Below are 23906 nucleotides of genomic sequence, written 5' to 3'. Positions count from 1 at the left end.
GAATGCATCATTACCTGTACGCAAGAAACAGATCAATGCAGTGATGCCAAACTAATTTTTACCTTTTTGCTTTTATATATTCTTTATATATTTGTAGCTCTGTAGCCTATTATCATATAACTACATAGATTCATAGCTAGAATTTCACCTACTCTGTTAGACAGGAAGACAGAACACATTCCTAGAGACTTGAATCTTTTGCGGACCAGGGTTAAATTCTCTGGGAACCAAGGTTAAAATGGCTTCTCAAGATATTTTCTCATAAACAAAGTTTAGTTAGTATCCAGAGAGGGGTATTTCAAAAACGAGTTGAACCAGAGAAGAATTACCTCGTCACTTGTGTCTCTAACTGGGGATCCTTATTTATCAGTTGTGCTAATTTGCAAAACAAAATTGTATCTGCTTTATGTTACTGCATGTGTCTTCAGTGCATTTTCAGCATGTATTCCAGGGTGTTGTGCACCATAAAGGATTCTTTACAATGGTAACCACATTTTTGTCACCTAACTGCATCTGACTTTTTGTCTGACTGCTTTTAGGACTGAAAAGACATCATCAGGACTGCTGTAGGAATTCTTTCCTCTATATATTCAATTGTATTCACTTACTGAACTTCAGAATTTTGCTAACATTAACAATTTTCCAAATGGAGAAATAATGTTTAATATAAATTAGTACAAATAGTGATGCTAAGGGTGAAAGGAGATATGGAATATTCCTCTGTGGTATGGAGACAAAACCAGCATATTCCTAGAACAGAAAATTCAAGTAAAATCAAAACTATTATGTTTTGATTGGACTATTATGTTCCTTCTAACCTATAAACAGCTCAATTCCTCTTTTGTGCTAGGACAGAAATGACCAATTGTTTTTAAACACTGAGATATAGCTTCAGGTCTTCCTATTGCCAAGATTTACTTGGCAAGGCTCATTCAATAAGAAGACTCTTTCAATCTAAGCTGTTCGTAGCAGATGTACCACAGGGATTTAGGAGAGCTCTGGAGTAGTTAAGGGGAAGGCAGACTGTATATTGCGCCTTTGCAGACTGGGAAAATGTTTGTACCATGGGATTATGTGGAAAATTGTCACGGCTCACTTTGGCCTTTATTGGCTCTTTCTGCGCCCTAATGAATTACTCACCAATTCCTCTCCAGTATAGCTTAGCTTCTGATTACAGAACTTAATCTCTAGGCTGGAAGCTACACTTTACAAGATTTAAATTTTACAAAATTCATATGTTTAAAGACATATGAAAACACAAAACTGAGATACTGAAACAGGTAAGACTGCTTCACCTTGTTCTTTAAAACAAAAGGCACATCCACTTTTCAGTATCACAGCTAATACCTATAATTTGAATAAAAGTTAACTCCACAGTATTATTATCTTGTGTTTCCCATACACAAAACAGGTAAAAAAATCTGTTATTTCGAGTTGTTTTTTTTTTTTTTTAATTACATTAGCTCTGCCATTTTAGCATAACATTAAAAAAATAGAATACTCCTAAATAAAAGTACTCTGGTTGAGGCATACATACTTGTGTTGGGTCTAGCTGAAATTGAGTTATTTTTCCGAACAGCACCCCCTCACAGTGCTGTGCCTAATATTGGTAGCTAGAAAGGAGTTGGTATCACAGCAGAATTTTGGCTACTGCTGAGTGCTGCTGGCACAGCATCAATGCTGTCTCTCCAACATTCTGCACCACCACCTCCCATGAGGCTGGGGGTGGGCAAGGTCTTGGGAGGGGGCTTAGGCAGGACAGCTGACCCACACTGACCAAAGGGATATTCCATACAATACGACATCAGCTCAGCAATCAAGGCTAAAAGGAAAGGGGCTGAGGAGGGTGTACTCATTATTTACAACAGTTACATGTGCTGAAGTCCTGCTTCCCAGACGATATCTGGGCATTGCCTGCTGATGGAAAGTAGAGACCAAAATATTTGGCTTTTCTCTCTTGTGCATGCAACCTTTCACTTTTGCTCCAGTAAATTACCTTATTTTGATCTACAAGTTTTTATCCATCTTATTTACTTCTCACGTCTCACTGAGAAGGGAAGAGATAGGGTGGCCAAGGTCAACCCACCACAATAGTCTACTTTTAATGCTGTTTCTTTTGACTAACACATTAACATAGTTGATACCTCATGGATTCTCTTCTGTCAGTTAAATTACAGGTTGACTCAAGTCTCTACTCATTTAGAATTTAAGAAATTGATGTGAAATTTACCAGTTGAGAAAATCTGAACTCCAAACTAAATTAGATATTTGAGCCCCAAAATATGTTTAGTTATCAATTATTTATAAGTAAACTCCATGAATATTAAAAGTGGCTACTGTAAAATAGTTTGGAATGATAACAGGAATAAATACTAACAACATGCTTTAGGCATATTGGAGAACATAAGTAATCTATTTTACATTCATTTTTAATAACATTGTTGCACATGTAAATTTCAAATAATGTTACTTGTTAAACTTGCATAAATTCATGCATAGCCTACATAAAAACAACAGGAAATAACAACTATCTTTATGTTGCACAGTCACATGTAATTGTGTGCAGTGAGGTAGTGTTAAGAGAAGGGTAATTCTGCATAGCAGCACAACATGTATATTCTAGTTTTAAGGAACACATTCCCTGACATGGATTTTGGAGAAATCTGATTTAGGCTTTCTGGGGAAGGCCTGACCAATCTTCTTAACTCTAATACTATTTCTGAGATACTCATCTTTGATTTTACTTTTTATTCATAAATATTATCACCCCATTAAGACAATATTATCGCACTACCCATCTAATTTAAGTGTTTTGAGCAGCCGTATTATCCTACATTGAATACCGATTATCTGTTTAACTAGTACCTCAATTTTTGTAACCAGTACAGAAATATTTATTGCTGCTACAATGCTCATAATGCTTTAATGTACATCTCTACTCTTCCCTAACAGCAACTAAAAAATGAAAGAAATTTGTAGCAAGAGTATAAAAAGTATAGAATGAGAGCAGTGGCTCCAAGTGTAGAAGCAGAAATGACAACTGTTCAACTACTGTTAAGGACAAACCCATTCACACTGACAGCATGTTCTGTAGAGGTGCATAGGGTTCTGCATGTTAGAAAACACCTGACAAGTTAACACGGTACCAAACATCTTGAGAAAGTCTGTCCTCAGACGGGAAGGGAAACGGAGCTGTAGGAAATCTGTGGTGTGTTGTGATTATAGCTGCTCTGGAGGTCATTTATTGAGAATGATATAGAACTGGTCATGCAGATTCATTTTTCTTGCCCGTAAGATATGTCATCAGACTCATATATAATATCCTAGAATTTGGCCTTCTATCATATAAATATATTTTTTGACTACTACAACATAGTGGCACAGCTCAGGAAAATGGAAAGTGTTCTCGTATCTTTAAAAAATATGTAGCTGAACTAAACAAGGACATTATGAACAATTTTAAATTGCTGGTAGAATGTAGAAATATGATAAGGCAGTTCAAAAATTAGTTTGAAATACAATATGTAAATTGCATAGCAAGTAGCAATTTTTTTTCAAGCCTATGAGGATAAAATAGTTTCCTATAAATGCCGTTCCATCCTGCATCACTTCTAAAGAAATAGAATAGAATTGGACAGGGTATTGAGAAGGATGGGAAGAATGATTAAAGATATTAAATATCTTCTGGTCTATAAAATCATACCATAAGTATGGTGCATAGAGAGCAACTTGTTACTCATTTTTTTTCCCATAAGAACTGGACAACATGAAAACAGTGATGCCAAGTTCAAAGCAGACATAAAAATAACTTCACATTTTAAATAAATAAATTGTGTAACTTCTTTCACACAAATTTGTGGATTTAAGGCATTTACATGGGTTCAAAATAGGACTGAGTAATTCTACTGAAGAAATAGCCCTACAGGATTCAAAATAGAAAGAACATTGCTGGCTTAAGAGTGGCTTCGATACAGTTGGGTTGAGGCCTTAACTAACTGCATATTTGCAAAGATTTTCTGTCTTGCACTAGAAAATCATTAGTGGCCAGTGCTAGATATGGAACACTGGGTATATGTTCTGGTATACAGAATTTCTGGTCTGATGCAGAAATATATATTCCCCCTCTTTAGAGACTTAGATTTACAAAGTGCAACATACCTTCAAATATTTATCTATGAGTAAACACTATAAAGAAAGTCATTAAAAGAACAACTTTTAAATTACCTATTTGAAATATATGAAATATTTTGTGTGGTTCATAAATATAAGCTAGAGTTTTATAATAAAATAGGAATTACATTAAAAATTTATCTCCATAGTAATACTGGCGAGGCTGGGATAGAAATAAAACCAAGTAATTCTACTTTTCAGAAAGGAAAATTAAATTCATGTAAAGATACAACTTGGCCAAAGAAAGGAAATCAGGTCATCCCAGTTTACCTCAAGAAATTCCTCCCTTATATCTTTCCAAAATAACTCTGCCAGAGTTTTACTCCAGTGCTTCCAATTCTATTGTCTACTGTCTCTGAATCACTCAATGGCATTTTCATTTTTGATGATCCGATTATTTCTTTTGATGTCATCCTTGTAATGAAGTTTTGCTTTGGTCACAGGATACAGCCAGAGAAAGCAAAGCCACTTGCACAGCATCACAGGAATTGTTATGGATAGCTAACACTTACCACAAGTTCCTAATCTCTGTAGATTTTACAATAACTGTTCAGTTTACTTCTGGCTTTTATTTTACAGTTACACTCTAATTGACATAGTCAAGAGTTAAGTTACTGCTGTTACTGTAAACTAAAAAATGAAATCTGGATTTGCAGTACAATCATCTTATTAAAATATTACATTTATAACAGAGAAATACATTGCTTAGAAAAAGAAATCATCAGAAACATTAATAAGTATTCAGTTATCCTAACAAGAAAGATATAAAAGTACACATTATTCCCATTAATTCTGCATTTTTTATGGTGAGAATCCTGAAATGAATAATGATTATTTTCCACTCAAAATAAAGATGTGGAGTCCAATGTCTGAACCCATGGCAGATCCAACTAATTGTATGCACAAGTCAAAAAAGGGAAGGTAAAAAAACCACTTTACCTCAAGTATGTGTGTTTATGCAGAGAATTACATGCATAAAATATATTATGGCATCAATAAACTAATAGTTTGCATTATGAATTCTTTATTAATTTTTAAATCATGAAAGTAGAGAACCAGGGCAACAGGAAGGAAGATACACATACAGCTATTATTACGGTGTCACAATAATTGTTGTGCTTCCAGCATTACCACTTGTACACATGGATGTTTTCACCTCATGATATGGAAGATACTCCATCCACAAATTACATATTATAGATCAAAATTAAACTTGTTTAATACAGAAGAGAGAAATTCTGTTCACTTTTTGATTTCTTTACATTTTAATGATAGCATCTCATCAGTAACTTTTTTCCCCCCAAAATTTTGAGACACTTCAGAACAAAATTCTACAGATGCTTCTTTGATCACTTTTGCAACATTACAAAAGCTTTTTGTCATCTGTTATTTAAAAAAATGAAATGAAATAAAGAAAAAATTGTCAAACAACATATTTTGAAAAACAAAGTTTGTAAGACTGAATACAAATTTCAAAGATAAACTTGTTTTCCATGAAGATGAGGACATTATATAAAATGTGCATCTAAACATCATTCATATTATATTTTTGTTCCATGTTTGAAATGCTGTATTTATGAACACAATATAAATAGTTGAAAGAGATGTAATACTTTGCAAAGTTTAAATTTGCCACATATTCTTTTAAAACAGCTTTTCCATGTGACTGCTATACAATGTCACCGTATTTGTCAAAGCACAGAGAAAATTACTTATTTTATTTTGAAAGCTTAACTTAATTTCATGTTTTTACTTCAGAAGTAAAAATAAGTCCTTGGTTTGTTATGAAGCAATATAGAATATTTTAAATTAATTTTAGAAATCAATGTTTCAGTAATCATGGAGTAAGTTAAAATCACTTCTCATTGGTTCTAAATAATTAAATTACTGCATAAAATTCTTAGGTCCAAATATAAAAAAAATGTGCATTTCTTAGATATTAAAGAAATAAATAGAAAAATTTCTTCTAGGCATCAACAAAATGACAGTGACAAAAATTTGATGCTTTATGTAGGATGTATATTAATTACATATGCACCATGCAAGTATATATTTACCTTCACATGATGGAGAGGATCCTTCAAACTGCAACTGTGCATTCAGTTTGCAGGTTAATATATCTTGTCCAACAAGGGTAAAACCAGGATGGCATCTGTACTTCACAAAATCTCCTGGAAAAGGTATTGAAAAAAAAAGTTAAACCTCAAAAAATCCTTCAAACAGAAGTATATAAAAATCTCAGGTGGAAGATGAATAGCTTAGTTTAATTAGAATTCAAGTGAAAACAGAAGAAAGAAAAAAATACTATCTTTTTACCTATTTCAAAGTCATCATCTTCTGTAAACAAATCTGCATGTGGAACTGTGGGTGGAGGCTGGCACTTCCTGAGCTGATAAGCTGCAAATTTAAGTGACAAAAATTCAATACTGGTGTGCAAAGGAGTACTATACAGAAAATTCATTTCATATTCACACTTCCCAAATTATGAGAGCTGCACTGAACCTCATGGTCTCTCAGTTACAATATTTTCCAAGTTAAATATCACTACATGACATGAGCATGGTGAGACACTGGAACAGGTTGCCCAGAGAACTTGTAGATCTCAGGAATCATACAAGTCTAGGTCTAAAACTGGTCTAATGGAAGATGTTCCTGTCTATGGCAGGGGGGTTAAAATTAGATGATCTTTAAGGTCACTTTAATTTTAAAACATTCTATGACGCCTTAAACAAAATCGCTTGTTAGCTTTTCAAATCTGTTTCAATAAATTGTGAGCAATCTCATAAGAAAGGTGACCACTAAAATGACTGTGTTTCTAAAATGGAATAGAATGCCTACAACAGTTGAGTAAGACCTTTCTGGATTAAAAAATTCAAAATGTAAATAAAGATTGTGATGAGAGTGCATAACCAAAAGAAAAATCGCCCCTTCAAGGAACAAATTTACTGTCAGAACAAAAATTTTTTGGACAGCTTGATAGTCCTATCCACTGGATAGTCCAATCCAATTTTTGCTCCTCAGATTAAGTGCAGTGGATGACCGTGTATCATGACCTCGTTTTAGGAGAAGCATACAGACAAGAGAAATATTTCAGATTCTGAGTAACAATTTGATATGGACTTCCCCATGCAAACAGGTATCTCAGTACTCTCTTTCTGTGACATTTATTTGATCTTTGTGAATTAATCCATTGAATATTTTTGATTTAGAGTCCAGAAGACTAATAATCTTCCATTTATTATACATATTTTGGGTGACTTAGTCCAAATTAGAACTAGAATTATATCCCAGCTTTTCACTTCTGAGTTAGATGCCTAATTTTCACCTCCTTGGGTCCTGAATGTAACTTTGAACAAAGTATTTTGCTGCATATCAGTCTTTATGCTATTGTTCAACTCTACCATAGCACCCCAGAAACTCTTCTGGAAAATAATTTTAGTAAAGAAAGTTAAATTTTACTGAATAAATCAGCCAAAGTAATTAAAAGAATAAGAGCTTAATATTAGATGGTAATGGTTAATATTAAAGATAGAACACAGTTTATCAGAAGTCCCAAATTTACATTCTTAGGATTTTTATTAATCCTAAAATTAATAAAATTTAAAAAAACTCATAAGTACTGTTATTAAAAAACAACAAAAAAACCCCCAACCAAACAAAAAAAAATCACCACAAAAAACCCCAAACCAAACAAAAAAAAAAGCCCAAACAAACAGCAAATCCATGAGACCTGGTAAGTCAGGAAACCACAAAGTTAAGAAATACTTTAAAAATTCACTAAATTATAATTAGATGGTAATAGATGTTAGATGGTATTAGATGTTAATTATATAAAGAAAACAGACCATGAAAATTGAGGACAAAGAATCCTCCTGTTGAAAAATCACTGTGAAATTTGAGGAGGACTTGATTGGTAGAACTGTAAGCTGTTTCCAGAGCTGTATTCCCACTGAAAACTCCTAGCTGAGGCGAATTATGATCAGGACCATCCCTGGAATGTAAAACATTGAAAAGTTAGCTGAAAAACTGATGTTCTTAACATTCAAATTAACAGTCTCTTTTCTCTGGAGAGCAGTTTAAATATTTGTAAAAAATGCTTTTCCTAGTGATTTAAAATGAGTAAATGAGTTTTGGTGGGTTTTTTTGGTTTTTTTTTTTTTTTTTTTTTTTTGCCTAGCACACCGAATACTCTTTTACTCTTTGCAACTTCAAACATGATGCTTTTTTTGAGACCAGGCTTCTTGCAATAGTTTTTATATTTACATCGGCCAGAAACGTAGTGGTGACAGGAAATTTTCAATGTGTATTCCTGAGAAATATTTTCATGTACAGATCAGATGTAGGAAGAAATGAAAAAATAATGTAATGCTGTCATATTTCTAGCATTTTGACTCAGGTGCTACAAGTCTTCAAATCATGTCTAGAACACAGAGTCATGGAAATCACAAGTTACTCTGCCATTTAAATAAATTCCAAAATTCAAAGATATATCCTAGGAAAAAAAAAGAAAAAGAGGGAGAAAAAACTATAAAATAATCTTGAGTTTTATGTTTCTCAACAATAGGATAAGACACACAAACAGAAACATACTCCAACAACATCAGGCTTCATTCACTTCCAGTATCATAATGTACAACATTCAGGCCTGAGCAGTCAGAATGAAGAAATAAAGAAAACCCCCTACTTTTATCAATGAAGAATTTTTTGAGCTCTACAACACTTATTTCTGGTTCTTTTGTATATTACATGTAATCAATCTAAACTGAATGAAAAAGCTTTTGCAATATGTTATTTTAGAAAACTTGAGATTATCTAGAATGTCTCTGAAAGCTGTTAATTTGACCTTTTACTGTCTTTCAAATCAGAGGTATACTTATTCACCTCAGTTTTATCATTGAAAAACCAAGCATTATATATACACAAACTTCCAGGGAAGACAATCTATGATGTATTTTACACCTAGGCTTACAGGTAGTGCAAATACCAGAGGCGACCAGCTGCACATCTCTAGAAACTGAAAAAACCTCACCAATAGCTGTAGGAACAGTGGACTAGGTGGGAGATTGGAGCAGGTGACACACACAGCAATAAGTAACATCCTCTATTCTGTGCAAACCTTCCATTTCCTGAAGTATTTGTAGCATATATGAGAAGTCATTTTGCGCAGTATGTGGGTAAGGACCAGGGCTGGATAGAGATGACATGTCCAACACCTTCAGCATTATCTATGCTTGGTCTTGAGTGTAGTAAATCCTTATGCAAGAATTTAGACAGATCTAAAGCCTCTTCCTTCAGAGGATGTCATAAATTGAATGGGTTTGTGTGGAAAGAAATACAAATTCAGAGAAGAGGAAAATGTAATATGAAGCTTAAAGACAATGAGGTACATGGCCTGAAATTCCGTGTTAGAAAATATAAAAAGTATGTCTATCAGGCATATTGAAATATTAAGAAAATTTAAGAAAATCTTACTTAATGCCTAAATTAGTTAATGTTTAAAGATGTCAGAAATTTTTGCAAAAACTAATGTATATTGCCTGTGTGTTCATGGAACACATAATTCAACATAGCATTGATTATTACATCACTTTGACATGGCCTCAACTTAGAGAACAGAAAGTCAAACAAGATCTGATTGATAACTGAGTTTGAGCTTCAAAGTATTTTAGAACAGTATTCTTAAAGAGTTCAGAAAGTGATAAACATTTTTTTTCAGATAACCTTAGATGTTGTTTTAAGAAACAACCTTAGAAGTTGTTTTATGCCATTTTTCAGCACATATGACAATCTAAAGAGCAATACTAAGAAAATCTGTAGCTTGGGACAGTGAGATTTTTTAATCAATCAGAAAAATATCACTTCTGTTTCCAAAAAAAATTGCATACCAAACTGCAATGTAGTCATTCACAGGTTCAGTCTGAAGTAAGGTAAAGTTGATATAAATCCCATGGCCTGGAGATACAATAATTAACCAAGTACAATCCTTGGAATTTGGGTATTCATCTGGAAATCCTGGGGAATAAACTGTACCATTCTGAGCAGTTACATTATAGCCACAAGGAGCTGAAAAGAAAACAAATGAAAAAAAAATAGTAGTAGAAAATAGTTTTTCATGTTACAAGTGGAATATCAAAATGCTATAAAATTCTTAAAGCTCCGCAAGACAAGACAACCTAAGTCTTAAAGACAGCCTTTTCCTTGGTTGGTTGTTTCTCAAATAAATCCTGACATTTCTAAAAGTAATTTATGCTGATGGCCTTAAGGTTTCATTTCTTAAAATTCATCAAAATCTACTAGTAGTATTGTTTGCATATAATTCTTGAAACTAAGTCCAGACACCATTTAAAAAGGGGCACCTTTTGTTTGCATTCAAGTTTAAAAACCAAATATACAAACAGGTCCTGCATGTTTCCATCCAACTGAACTCTAACTGAATGGGAATACAATTCTGGAAAAAATAGGCTGATTGTTCTTTCACTAGTCCAAAACCATTATACTTTATTTCTGACAAGTTTGAGCCACTTTTAATGGTGGTTCACTTGTAGATTGTATGCTAATTATCCTTATGACAAGTAAAATGGACATGTGGACACAAATTTGTGCATACTTGCTGAATGAAGTCTGTAGTCAAATCAAAGATATGAAAAGGGTGACTTTATTCAAGGGTAGCAAATAGTGATAATGTGCTCTTTTGAGTCTCATATTGGAAGAATTGAATGAATATGGATGAAAGCATGTATTCAAGTAGACATATGGCCATTAGTGTAAATTAGTGAGTCTCACCCATTAGAATGAGATATTAATCTCATTTATGGGTACTCAACCTTGCTCTAGAACATTTCTCTAGCTCTTACCATTAAGCTTATCTTATTATTGTCAGTGTTCCTGTAAGTCTCCTAAAGACCCTTTTCACTTCTTTTTCAACTTAAAAGGAAAAAGGGAAAGACAGAAAAGGAAAAGGGAAAAAGAAAGGAGGACTGATAAATGCAGAAGGATGTCTCATTTTCTGTATGGTTTAAAGCTGCTATACTGTTGTAGTAGAAGGTCATCTGGCTAGTTGATGAGTAGCCCTTTTTGAAGGAGTTATTTTAATAATCTCTGGATTTATAGGACAGGCTAAGGATGCTTTAACTACTTTACTTTCTTCATCCATATCAGTACTAACTATCAGTACTCTATGTTTGCAACTAAGACTGTTTTATGCTTACTACAGGGAAATACACTTCCTGAGACTAATATTAATTTCTAATTAATATACAGGATTTTTCTGATTGAAGGTTTATATTTAAATATATTCTGAGTTTACTATATTTTTGACAGGTTTATTAATGGTGTTATTGATTGCATAAATTTTTTATTTTCCCTTCATTATTCTCTATTGCTCAAGAAGGAAAGAAGATTGATTGAATCTCAGTAAAGACAGTCTCATTCCTCTTATATGATTGTTAGCCATGGAAGATCAATAAATTTTGTCTGGAAAAAAGTGTCACAGGTAACAAAACTCTAGTAGAGTAAGTAATGCATCCAGCTGTTACTAGGCTTTCTCCAAAGATCTTTAAAAATCACAGAAAGCATGACATTAAGCAGAAATAACTGGTTAGATTTCACACAAGATAAACATAGCTTTAGTGTGAATCAACAAATTGCTCTAAATTAATGATGTTGTTATGTTACACTTTGAATGACAGACATGAAGAAACAGATTTTTGAAATGAGTAAATGTATAATCAAATCTTCTAAGCTACCAAATGCTAACAGTAGACCACATGTTGATTTATAAATGAATGAATGCCATACTGTATGTTCTCATACCCATTTACACCTAATTACGTTGTGCATGGAAAGACAGGAAACATTTTTAAAATTCCACCAAAAGATACCCAAACCCAGTTAGTCATTTACTGATAATTACATACATTACAGCAAGACATCTATGGTAAGTCACCAATACAACTGGATTGCACAGGAGTAAAGTCTTAGAGCATGACTATATGATATGATTCTACTATGATTACTTGAGTAGAAATTAATCTAATTTTCTCCCATATACAGATTCTCATCCTTCAAAAGTATGTGCAGTCTTCTGTAGAAAGTTCTTGATTCAAACTTCTAAGAAAACTAGTCACAGATAGAAAAAATATTTAATTCTTTCACTAATTTCTCCCTCAGATCCAGTGTCAAATTATGACAATCAGAGCAACAATTTGTTTTCCCCGTAGAAAAAAAACCCACTTATATGTCACATGAATAATTTCAGCAGTACTAGGTGGAGCTTTAATATACACAGATGAATTTTCCACAAAGTGGTGTGCTAAGTGAGAGACAAAAAAGTCTTAATGCTCAGTCAAAACAGAAAGCAACCTGCTGTTTAGTCAGAAATGGTACCTATAAATGTACACAACCACACACACAAGAGAGTTGCATGCATTCAGGCCTCAGCTGTGTGCAGGAAATGTAGATGACTCTGGGTAGGCTTGGAGGGTAGGATTTACATGTGCAGGAACCAGGCCAAATGTATGTTGTGAATTATGGAAACATCAGTAGCAGAGGAGTGCCTTCTTTGAGTTAGAAAATTATGATAAAAACACTGAATTAGAACTATGGACGAGGGGACAGGGAAAAGTAAGAATGACTTTTTCCTCGTGACATAATAAATATTAATTCACCTGCATGTCATTTCAAACTGAACATGTTTTATTTATTCTTGTTTCATCTAAGAAAACAGAAAATGCTGATTTATACCAGCAAATATGCTTCTTCTATTTTACACCTTCATGTATTTTAGGAAATACGCTTCTATAGGGAGTAAAAAGGAATAAGAAAAGATAGAAGGCTGCATACCCTTTGGTGCTGCATCTATATCAATAAAATATGAGGGGTGTGGAACTTTGGCTAGGTTTCAAACAAGTTATAAAAACACCAAATGTTAACACTTTACACTTTTATATCTATTTTTAACTGATATTTTAAAACTTTACCACATGTTTAACATTAAGAAAAGTATGAAATATTTGTTTATAGTGAACTTTTAGCATTAATAACTTTGTATTTTCTTCCAAAACACTTATAAAGATGTCTCCATAACCTAACTGCTATAAGTATCTTGTTGAAATAGTCCTTCACATAGAGTTTAAGATAATTGCTGGCAGCATCCTGAGTTCTCATAATCAATACAACTGACAGATATTAACAGGAAAAATAAATCACTGCCAAGGAACATGATTCATAAAATGTTTATTATTTATAAAGCACATAATATTCTGCCTTTATCTGCTTACACTACAGGTTAGGATAAAGGCACTGTTCTTCAGAAAAAGCTGAATTATGTGCTGGCACACAAACAAGTAAACAAAATCAGAAAGTATTGTGAGTTCTGAAGCAAAGGAACTATGAGAAAGTTACCTTCACATCTGGGGAAATGATAGTTCCAATTTCTGTTGATTCCATGTTGACAAGTGAGAACAGGCTGCCCCCTCAAAACATATCCAGGATAGCATTCAAATGATACTGACTGACCCACACTGTAGTCTGAGTTGACTATGTAGCCATTCAAAAAAGGAGGAGGATCAGGGCAGTTCTGTAACTCATAAGCTGGAAGAGAACAGAAGTACCTTTTATTGCTTAATTAGCTCTCAACAGGAAGTACTTCAACTAGGAAGTACACATTAATATAAAATCTGTAGTGCATTCAATAATAAGTAAACACTGGAATGCCATGCTCCAGTCATTCAGAGATAAACACATAACAAGAAATAAATCATCATTGGACCATACAAAAATATTTTAGTAAAGCACAACAAAATAATTAATTCCCTAAACCTTTATGAAATACAAGATTTTCACAAGCCATTGGATTTTTAATAGATATTAAACTATGCCCAAAAATCTTGTGACCTAAACAAATTAGATAAATTAATGAATGACTTCAACACAACAGAGCACCATAAAGATCTCAAAAATTACAAATATCTTTGAAGGGAAAGGAATATATTGTCATGCAAAAAATTGCTTTAATGATTCATCATATTTCATGTTAGGTTCTGTATTTTTAAGGACATCAAAATATTATTCAAAGAAACACATTCAATTCATAAAAATCAGTGTGGTGAAAATTCAGAGGAAGCTTTCATTAATAACATTTACTAAGATATAAAGATAATGCAAGCAGCTCCATATGAAGCAATAAAAAGATTGTTTCATAAAAATGTTATGCAGAATTATTTGCAGGCAACTTAACATAGATTGGATAGTAAGTAATTGCCATTTAAGAAATCACTGTTAAAAGTATGAGGGCCCTCCTCTTTTTGAACCCTCAATTTCCCCTTAAGGAACTCTTCTGTCAGAAGAAAGTTGAAACAAGTATAATAATACCAGTGTGCTCTGTATCCACATGTTGTTAAGTACAAGCTCTAAAAATATGGCAAGAGAATATGATGAACATATTCTTGAACGAATTATTTTGTTACTTTTTTTCACAGTTAACCTTTACAATATGAACATGTTCATCCTAGAAGTGTATTATTCTGAAATTGATTATTTAAACAAGCCATTTCAGCAAGACTAAGCTAAACATATATTTTAGATACACTTAAGTGCTTACTTAAAGTGAAGTTTGTAGTTAATTGGTTCACTGAAGTACAACTACTGGCAATAAGTTTTTTAGTCATTGCTAATTACAGTCATGCTGTGCAATAAGAAGATTTACGTCGAGAGAGCCTTCTTCTTTGCCCTAATTCCTTTAGCAAATCCAGAATTCAGTGTTTGTAATGCTAGAAAATTGGAAAAGATGTAGTGGTACTGGAAATATTCTGAAATCCTCTAAAAAATCAGATCCCCCTTCTCTCAAATAACAAAAAATTAAGAAAAGAATTTCAAAACCTAAGAATAAAAATTAATTGCTACTGAAAGGAAATACAAAAGATTTATTCTCCCTAAATTGTGGTTCATACAATTTTGTGCTAAATCTAGTAATGGCTCATAAATTTTAAATGTTATTATTACTCCTGCTATCATTTGTGTAGTACTAATACTGATAATATCATTATCAACATCTTTATACAAAACAGAGCAATAGAAAGATTATTTAAGAGTACAGTACTCTGAAGAGTATTGTATCAAGACTGAAATATTAAACTATATAAAAATCTGTTTAACAAATTATATTAGAAATAGAATAGAAATTATTCCAGAAGGTCAGAGGATCTCACAGATTTTTTTTTTTTTTTAAAGATGTAGCAATGCAGTGCCCAACAGTTATAACAACAATGTTTTGGAACAATGACAGTAAGTACTAGAATATTTCAACTTTGATTGCAGAACCTTTTGAGGAAATGAATACCATGCTTCCTTATTGGTTAACTTGTCACAATACAGTATTCATATATTGTGTTTTGAAAGTACTTTACACAATCTCAGAATTTTTGAAGTTAGTATTAAAAATCAGTTACAAAAAAAAAAAAAAAACAAACCCCACAACTCTCCCACTGATCTACATAAAAAGATAAGGCAGGAACCACTCTGGTAAGAGAGGGAATCCTGACAGATTTGACATAGGTTTTCCATAGATGAAGGAAGTGATGATTGTGTGTATATGTATCAAAAAAGATAAATAGGGAAGGTCATGGGATATTAGGGAGTATTGACACTTGGTGTGACAAAAATTATATGGAATAAGAGGTGGGTATTGTCCTGGTTTCTGCCAGGGAAAAGTTAATTTCTGCTCATTTTAATTTTTTTTTTTTTCCTCATGCTCTGCCAGTGAGGTGGTATGCAAAAAAAGAAAATATAAACAAAATGGGAAGGAGCATAGCTGGGACAGGTGACCTGAACTGACCAAAGGGATGTTTCATATCACAGAACATCATGACTGGTATACAAACTGGGAGCAGTTACCCAGAAGGGTGGCTGATCTGGGTTCAAGAAGGGGATTCTGGCATCAATCAGCAGGTGGTGAGGAACTTGTAGACTGTAATGAGGTCTCTCCTCGATCTCCTTCAGGCTGGACAGGCCAAGGGACCTCAGCCGCTCTCCATACAGCTTCCCCTTGAGGCCCTTCACTTTCTTTGTTGCCCTGCTTTGGACTCTCTAATAGTTTAAAATCTTTCATTTATGCAGTGCCCAAAAGTCTACACAGGACTTGAGGTGAGGCTGCCCAGGCAGAGCAGAGTGGGACAATCTTGCCTGGTTGGCCATGCTGCGCCTAATGTCCCCTAGGACAAGGTTGGCCTGCCTGGCTGCCAGGGCACTTGCTGGCTCAGACAAAACTTGTCATTGACCAGGACCCCCAGGTCCCTTTCTGTGGCACTGCTTTCCAGCATCTTGTTCCCCAGCTTGTCTGTACAGCCAGAGTTGGTGCATTCCAGGTGAAAAATCCAGCACTTTCCCTGTTGAACCTCATATGGTTGGTGATTGTCCAAACTTTTAATTTGCTGAGGTCTTTCTGCAGGGACTCTGTGCCTTCAAGAGACTCAGCAGCTTGTTCAAGTTTTATCTGCCAGCTTTTTTAGTATCCCTTCCAGTTCTGCCTCCAGGTTACCTACAAAGATGTGGGAGGGCACAGGACCTAAGATGGAGCCCAGTGGGACCCCACTAGTGCCAGATCCCCAGTTTGATGTCACCCCAGTTACTGTCACCCTTTGTGCCCAAGCCATGAGCCAGCTGCTCACTCATCAGGTGATGTGTTTATCCAGTTGTATGCTGGCATTTTGCTCAGAAGGATCCTGTATGAAACAACATCAAAAGCTTTCCTGAAATCCAAGTAGACCACATGAACTGACTTCCTGTGGTTCACTAAGTGTTTTGTTTTGTTATAAAATGAAAGCAGGTTTGATAAGCAGGACTTTCCTCTCATGAAGCCGTACTGGCTGTGACCAACAACTCCATTGTCTTTATGGTGTTTTTCAATACCTTCCAGAATAAGCTTCTCCATAACTTTACCACACACTGAAGAACGACAGGCCTATAGTTTCTGGGGTTCTCCTTCTTGCCCTCTTTGAAAACGTGCACAATGTTAACCAGCTTTGAGTCAGCTGGCACCTCTTCAGACTCATAAAACTGCTCAAAAATAGACAGTGGTTTTGCAGTGACATCAGCCAGCTCTTTGAGGACTCTTGGATAAGTCCTATCAGGCCCATAGATTTGTTAACAACATCCCTTACTGTCATTTGGATTGTAAATGAATAAAACAAAGCCTAGCTTTTAAAATTCTTGCTATTCTTTATTGAGAAATGTGTATGCCTTTTGCCTGTTGTAAATAAGGCAAACAAAATACATACAGGAATTTTGGGGGTTTGTTTTAGTAAGAGGAGAACCTATGCCTAAAGCAAATCACTGTAAATTTGAAGGTCAGTCAGTTAGGGGTAAAAGCATTTGCATATGAACAGAGTAAAACTGTTTGTTTTGCTATTTGTTATTTTAGAAAATAAGGTGTAAAATTTTAACATACACTGCTTGTATATTCTGGTATAAATTGTACAGATTACTCATAAATTATTGGTCAGGTGATCCATGTGACTATTATGATTTACAGGTCACTCAGGAAATATGTTCTATAGTTTTAACATAAATATTAATTATATTCTTCTTTGTTATTTTGATATATGCAATAACATCTGATTTAACAGAATAATTAATTATTCAGTAGTTATGACTAATAAATACTGCCAACAAATCCTGATGTCACACCTTGCAATAGAAAGCTCTTTTTATGACTGTCATGCCCTAAGATTTGTTTGCTACTGAGCTTTGCAAACTGAGATTCTGTTTGACTGCAGACAAAAACTCTAGTGAGAGCCTGAAATAAAACATATAGGAAATCTGAGAAAAGTATTTCATTCCAATACTGGCAGAGGTCAAATATTTGAATTTTAAAATTATCTCATATAGCCATTTGTCATTTATTTGTGCAGTATATTTTCCACTGATAAGAAAAGACTGTATATCACAAAAGAAATGTAATTGATTCTTTGCTACCTTGCTGTTATGTTTCAAATATATTTACCATCTTACATAAGAACTAGAGTGACTTATTGGCTTTCCAAGTGCCACATACACTTGGCATGGAAGTAACACTTCCACTTCTGTAACACTCAAACATATAATTGCTTTACAGAAAAATGGTATTACCAGAGAATTGAGCATGAAATCACTCAAATGCTAGAAGAGTCATAATTAGCTCACTTAAAATTTATATTTAGGCTTCTTGTACATTCCTTCAGTATCATCGTGTTTATAACTACTGACTCAATAAAAAATCCACTTCTCAGTCTAGACTGGCCTACCATGAGTTTTGTTGGAAAGGCCCTTTAAAGTTGATCTAGTTCCAACTTCCCTGCCATGGGCAAGGACATATTTCAGTAGATCAGACTGCTAAATGTGCCATCTAAATTGACTGAAGACCTTCAGGGAGTCAAACTTTTTTTTGTTTCAGTGTCTCACCACCCTCATCTTATGTTCCTTATGTCCAAAATACATCTACTGTCTTTTATTTAAAACTGCTGACTACTAAAGGCCCTGGTAAAAAGTCTCCCCTCTTATTTTTAAAAACACCCTCTTAGATTGTGAAAGGCCACAATAAGGACTTTCTGAAACCTTCTTATTTAGGCTCAGCTTTTCTTCACAGGAGAGGTGCTCCAGCCTGCCATTTACTTTGTAGTCTTCCTCTGGACCCACTTGAACAGGGCCGTGCCTCTCTTGTGCTTGAAGCACCAGAATTGAATGCAGAACTCCAGGTGGGGTCTCAAGAGAGGGAAGGAGAGGGAAAGAATCACCTGCCTTGATCTGCTAGTTATGTCTCTTTTTATGAAAGCCCAGGATACACATTGTTGGAGCACAGGATAGGACTGGCAATCTAGAACCTCAGTTTATTGTTGTAGGCACCAAAGACCATAATCTTTACAGATGCCATGACTCAGGACTAGAATCACAAAACATAATTAATGACTTAGAAAATAATTTGCTACAGGGCCCTCAAAAGATTTTATTTCCTTTAGCATTCCTGCCTTAGGACATAATTTGAAGCCATTTTAGAAATACAGTAACTTTTCAACAATCCTCTCTTCATTCCATGATTCCTAAGGCTCAGAAGCTCTAACATAATCATCTTTTTTTTCAGTTAAAGCTATCAGATTAAACATGTTTAAATCATGTTTTGTGTGTTCATGAGTGTTTGTGGAAGAAAGAGAGGGAAATTAGAACATTTTCCTGTACATTTTCTGGACCATATTGATCAAACTCTTAAACGTATGAGAGTAAGATTCTTATTTCATATACAGCTTTATGTTATATTGAAATTCAGAGCAGACTGAAAATAGTCTTACAGTTCCAATAATAGGAACTAGAACTTCCACAGTAAAAATAATACAAATCAAACATTTATTCTGCTTCCCTTAAAGAAGCTCAAGTCCTAAAGGATAAGTTATGTGGAAAAAAAAAAAAAAAAGATGTTCCATAAATATTAAAAGATGAGGTAACATTAATATGGACAGGAATTAAAACCCCCAAATATGTCTTATGAACCATTAGATTAACTGTATTCTTCTGTGCACTAAATTCTGTTATGAATCCCTCAAAGGCCATAAAAACTATTTATTTCTTTTGACCTGGTATAACAGCTTACCAATCAAACTTCCATGACTTTTCTTCTTAGACCTAGAGTACAGAGACTGTTTATATCTCAAGTATTGATATTTGACATATATGGGGGTGTCAGAACCTCAAGATCACTAGTCAAATGGCATAGAAATGTTCTTCTAAGTATTTGTGGTTGTTTCCTCTCTTTGCTGTTTTACATAGGTGGCAAAACTGCAACACTCATAACAAGAGACAGTCTTTCTCAATGCTTCTGTTTTTTAACTAAACAGTAAAACACTTATTTAAACAGTGGAAAAATGTAATTAAACTTAAATGTTGCTCTTTAAAAAAATCAAGCACTTTGAAAGTTCTTTCATTATCTTGAAAAAAAAAAATTCTAACTTATTCCAGTAAGTCAACAGGCAATCACTACAAACTTCCTTCTTGTTGCAGGTGAAACAAAGGTTCCACAAGACACAGAAACTTAGCAATCCATTTTTAACACAGTGGAATGCCCACCATTCCCAATGCATTGCAATTGCAAAGCTGAAGGGAAAAGAAGATATGAAAATATAGAGCATAAACCAATCTGATCAGCAATGGTACTGAGAGCTGTAATTTCCCCAGGGTCCTGCTAAGGAGACAAAGCTTTTTAATGCCTTCTGAAATACACAGTATCTAAGTGATTTAGGTTATATTTTCAAATCCTTGCTGTGAGAATTCACAGGCTCAAGGACCAGCACTAGATCTCAACAAGTATGGGTAGAAAATATTTTACAGTTCTCAGTGTGCATTCACTTTTCTTCTTCCCAAAAATAATTTGTTCAGAGTACAATTCCAAGCTATATTAAAATTTGATCTGATAACCATTTATCTGCCTTCGGAAAATCAGTAGAAAAAACTGAGAAATAGCATTATTAGTTTCATAATTCACTCTACAATGTTCATATTCTTTGCTTTCCTTTGAGATGAGGGGTTATCAACAAACCTTATCCTTCATAAAATGCTAACATCTCTAGAAATCTTCATTTCTTTTTACTGCATGCAAGCATTGCATGCATTGATTGAGTAAGCATAGCCATCACCCATCTCTATTTTTAGATTGGTATCTACAAAAAAAGTATTTACCTAGCAAATAAGTCTGCTACCTCAGTGCCCATACATATTGTATTCTGGTTAGCAGAAAAGGCAATTATTTTCACTTAAAAAAAATCTGTCTTTGAATTGAACTGAATTTAGTACAATAAAGTAAAAATCCTGAATTTAATCTTAAAATCCTTTTAATGTAATTTAAATACAACAGATCAGATTTGAATTAAGCTATGCAAGCTTGTGGGCATTTCTAATATGTAACACATTCACTAATATGCAACACATTCATTCATACAACTAGAACGATTTGGCAAATATGACTGTAACTCTGTGTTCTTTTTGCCCACTCCTCTTTTTTAAGGGTAAATTAAATTAATTTCATTATTAGAAAAGTAATGGGTTTTTTTTTGTTTATAAAACATTTTTTTCCCAATTATAGTATATTAGGACATCCTAAAATGAGATCAATTAGAAGTAGTCTGAAAAAAGCAGCTGGTTAAATGTATAAAGATGTTAGGAGCTCAGGTCCATTTGCTTTGCTTTGCAAATTCATTTCTAGAAATGACAAAAGTAGACAATTTAACTGTGTGAGCATCAATTGGAATAAAAAGAAATTCTCAGCTTTCCATATAACAGTACTCGTTTTGCTCATAAGAAGATTTTCAATGTGACACCTCTACCAAGCTCTCATATTTTATTTCCCTCCCACATTTATCTACCAGGAATAGCAATTAGGGAAGACATTGCATATTAAATTAAGTTGTGACAAAGAATATTCTGACTTGGTATCCAGCAAGCCAAACTGTAATGGTATCTGTGGAGTAATGCTGCATCTTCTCAACAAGAGTTTTATTTCAGAACCATGAGATTTCACTGCAATGGGCCAATGCTTTTGAAACTGTGTAACAAAGGTATACTCAGAAGGGTGACAGCCAGGCAACAAAACAATGCTAAATTCCATCATCTAAACAAATCAGGCTAAGACTCCTATGGCATTTGATTTATTGAAAGGAAAACAACACTTTTAAGAGGGAAGAAAGGAAAAGGAAAAGAATAACATTGGAGTAATGAATAATTATTTGCAGCAATTTCTAAGAGGAAGAGAAAATAACTGAGAAATAAAATACTAAAAAGAATAGGAAAATCCAGATAATCCATCAAAAAAGATAACTAAGTATCAAAAGCAACAGATATGGAACAGGAAAAAAAAAGTCAGTTATGAAAACCATCATATACTTTGTATGATAAAGCAGACAATAAAATTGCTCATTTGTAAACCACTGGCATTTTCTTTCAGAGGGCAAGAGAAGAACAGAGAATACACTGACTGTATTCTCTGTTGAGTGTACAACTGAGTGTACAATTTCCTATATTTTCTAAATGATGCTGAGCAAGTTATTTTAGCTCAATATAAAGTTATAATATATGATGATCACAGAAATGCTAGATATTTTCAGTAGAAATAGCTAGTGTAATCTGTGATCTCAAAGGCAACAGAGTTTCTGCTTTGTGAAGAAAAATAAACACATGCAAGACAATTCAGTTTTAAAGAAGAAAAGTTCCATATCTGTTTGCACAATGAAGAAAATGAAGAATATGGAAAACAAACCACAAGTAAATTATAAATTCAATATAGTGAGCTTAGCTGGTAGATCCTAATCACTTAAAAATTTAACACAACTGTGTTACTGACTTTCCACATTAGAAAAAAATCACTCCAATGAATCATAAATACTTTTTAGAAGGATTAATTTTTTCCAGCACTTGACTTTTTATTGAAGTGGATTATGTTGTCAGGTTTTTTTAAATGTTTTAAACCCATAAATTTTTTAACATACACATACACACACACACACACACACACACACACACACACACACACACTAAAATACTGTCTCTATAGGTAAGAAGTAATACATAAAATGAACTGCATGAGTTATCTTGACAAAAGAAATTGCTTTGCTTCTCACTCATGGGAAGTATAAAACTGGATGAATGTGTATGCATTTGGTAATGCAAATAGCTACATATCTACTATATAATTACACTATTTGTGAAATGAGATAAATACTAGTTATATTTTTAATTTGAAATTAGAATGACACAAATATTACAGTTTTACTCTTTCTTGGTTATGTTTTTTTGTTCTACTATTATAACTATGAGACTAATAAGTTACCTATGAAAATACATCAAATTAGTACTTTTGTTGAGAATTTAATAATTTTTCTGGATTTTTTCTGTAAGTACTTGGAAAATACTAGCATAAGTTTCTGATTTCCAATGAATAATATTTTTTGACATTTTCTTTTATTTTGGGAACACTACTAACACAGTTTTCATCACTTTTCTAAATATTTTATTATAAGGCCCATGTAATGCAAAAATGTAATATTTCATAATACCTTGCTCTGGCTTTAAGTGAATTGTTTTTCCAATGTTTACATAATAAGACAAAATTTTACACTGTCATTGAGGAACTCATAATGCTAGGTTTGTTGACGGCTAACAAGTAGCAAGTGGGAGAAGTAGAAAGCATGCAACTTATCTAAAAAGCAAGTGATTTTAACAAGAGTTGATTAGAATGAACCAAAAAATAGCAGTTCCTATTGTATCATGTCCTCTTCACCTTCCCATTTACTTCAGAGTAGATCAAACAATTCTACTGGACTAAGTAAGAAAGGGAAGAATAGAAGAAAAGAGTAATAAAACTATGCACTTTTGCACAAGCTGCAACACTGCCTCTGGAAGAACATGTTATACAGTCTACAAACAACGTATTCTTTAACTACAAGTTTCAGGGCAGAAAATGCTGTTAGTAAGGAAGAGCTTGTTATGGCAAGGGAAAACACACTAAATAGAACCAGAACAAAGAGTACTGGAGAAAATATAGAAAATATACCACATGGCGTTATATTTTACTGTCATTTCTATAACTTGAAAATCACAATTTTTTTGACTGCTCAGAAGAAAACTAAGATTAGGTGAATGTGATGTGAAAATATTCTATACTTGTAAGACTGTGACAGAAAAAAATTCTACAGATGGCAGAGAATCATGATTTCTTTGTGGGC

General features: G+C 33.7%; 1 protein-coding gene across 4 annotated transcripts in view; it reads right to left on the bottom strand.

The window, feature by feature from the left end:
- CSMD1 (CUB and Sushi multiple domains 1) overlaps positions 1-23906 on the bottom strand; it is a 1051796-nt gene that overhangs the window by 100684 nt on the left and 927206 nt on the right. For all 4 annotated transcript variants that reach the window (XM_021551131.2, XM_031504428.2, XM_021551132.2 and 1 more), the window contains 5 exons: positions 13573-13761; positions 10056-10233; positions 8016-8161; positions 6487-6567; positions 6228-6341 (listed from right to left, as the gene is read on the bottom strand). In XM_021551131.2, the coding sequence (XP_021406806.2) occupies positions 6228-6341; positions 6487-6567; positions 8016-8161; positions 10056-10233; positions 13573-13761 (708 nt within the window). The remainder of the gene's footprint in view (positions 1-6227; positions 6342-6486; positions 6568-8015; positions 8162-10055; positions 10234-13572; positions 13762-23906) is intronic.

The sequence above is a fragment of the Lonchura striata genome, chromosome 3 (assembly GCF_046129695.1).
Source record: "Lonchura striata isolate bLonStr1 chromosome 3, bLonStr1.mat, whole genome shotgun sequence".
In the NCBI taxonomy this organism is placed as follows: Eukaryota; Metazoa; Chordata; class Aves; order Passeriformes; family Estrildidae; genus Lonchura; species Lonchura striata.
The sequence above is the reverse complement of the archived record's forward strand: the minus strand, read 5'-3'. Positions and strand labels throughout refer to the sequence as shown.